This window comes from Colobus angolensis, unplaced genomic scaffold, assembly GCF_000951035.1.
Source record: "Colobus angolensis palliatus isolate OR3802 unplaced genomic scaffold, Cang.pa_1.0 Scaffold136, whole genome shotgun sequence".
Lineage (NCBI taxonomy): Eukaryota > Metazoa > Chordata > Mammalia > Primates > Cercopithecidae > Colobus > Colobus angolensis.
Window position 1 is genome coordinate 806,937 of NW_012114444.1, and position 1,531 is coordinate 808,467.

Below are 1,531 nucleotides of genomic sequence, written 5' to 3' on the forward strand. Positions count from 1 at the left end.
AATAATAATAATAATAATAATACAAAAATTAGCTGGATGTGGTAGCGCGAGTCTGTAGCCCAGTTACTAGGGGGGCTGAGGCAGGAGATCAGTTGAGCCCGGGAGGTCTAGGCTGCAGTAAGCCAGGACTGCACCACTGAACTCCAGCCTGGTTGACAAAGTAAGACCCTGTCTCAAAAAAAATTAAAACAACAACCAAAGAAAAAAAACTGATGATAGGTTGGAGACCTATTCTCTTCCACATAAGCCTTGCACTGTTGCTCAGGCTGTAGTATAGTGGCTCCATTTCCGCTCACTGCAACCCTGGCCTCCTGGGTTCAACCAATTCTCCTGCCTCAGCCTCCTGAGTAGCTAGGACCACAGGTGCGCACCACCACGACCAGCTGAATTTTGTGTTTTTAACGAGATGGGGTTTCACTATGTTGACCAGCGTGGTCTTGAACTCCTGACCTCAGGTGATCTGCCTGCCTTGACTTCCCAAAGTGCTGGGATTACAGGCGTGGGCCACCGCACCCGGCCACCTTCTATGCTTCTTGATTTACCCCAGAAGAAAGATGCAGACGCCTGAACACAGCCACTGCTGTCACAAAGCATGCCTGCCCCAAGATGCTGAGACAAAACTGCAAAGCAAAGGGAGGGCCCATCCTGACCCGACCCTGTGTGCGTGCCCCTTACGCCCCAAGGTTGGCATCCTGATAACAAAGGGTTTTACCTGCAGTTCTCCTTGAAGCGGCACTTTCCCTCCAGGAAGAACGGGCATGGCTTCAGAGACTTGTGAGTGGGGTACAGGTAGAGCACACGGACACCCGCCGAACCATCCTCCGCCTCTTCCGCTCCCACCACCATGGCGTTGTGATACTCCAGAGTGCCCCATGAGCTGTAGTAGGGTGCGCTCACCTTTGTCCCACTCAGCTCTTCCTCGTCCTCTCCCTCTTCCTCCTCCTGCCCACCTGCTGCAGATTCGGGCCCCGCCTCTGCTTTAGGAACGGTCTCTGATCCGGACTCAGGGGCTGCTGCTGGTGCCTCCACCGTCTCAGTGACGGCCTCCCGGAAAGCCTGGTACTCAGCATCTTCGTGGCCCGCGCGCTCTTCGTCCAGCGCGGCCAGCAACTTGCTCTTCCTGACAGACACCAGGCTGGCCTCGGTGAGCTCGATGAGCTCCTTCAGGTCCCCCTGCAGCTGGCGCAGGTCCGCCTGCTCAGACGAATCCAGGCCGGCGCCCAGGGCCAGCTCTACCTGCTGCAGCTGCGCACGGTAGGTCTGCAAGGCCGACTCCAGGCTCTCCTCGTCCATGCTGAGAGAGGGAGGCGCTGGACCAGGGCTGCGAGAAGAGAAGCCAGGTGAGCCCCACGTCTCGGGACCGGCCCCACAGACTGCGGGCGGGCACGGGCACGGGCACGTCCCCTTTCCCTCGGGGAGACACCGGCTCAGAGGCACAGCTTCCAGCGCAGAAGTCGCAGCCCGGGTACCCCCGCTCAGGCTCCGCGCTTCCCTTCCGAGCCGCCCTGGGCTCGCCGCTAGCCGGGTCCCG

At 58.9% G+C, this 1,531-nt stretch overlaps 2 protein-coding genes across 3 annotated transcripts in view; both read right to left on the reverse strand.

Moving 5' to 3' along the window:
• Nucleotides 1-1,524, reverse strand: part of ZGPAT (zinc finger, CCCH-type with G patch domain) — a 36,569-nt gene extending 35,045 nt beyond the window's left edge. For both annotated transcript variants that reach the window (XM_011934458.1, XM_011934457.1), the window contains exon 1: nucleotides 713-1,524. In XM_011934458.1, the coding sequence (XP_011789848.1) occupies nucleotides 713-1,293 (581 nt within the window). In that variant the 5' untranslated portion in view covers nucleotides 1,294-1,524. The remainder of the gene's footprint in view (nucleotides 1-712) is intronic.
• Nucleotides 1-1,531, reverse strand: part of DNAJC5 (DnaJ (Hsp40) homolog, subfamily C, member 5) — a 1,035,873-nt gene that overhangs the window by 267,363 nt on the left and 766,979 nt on the right. The window lies entirely within an intron of this gene.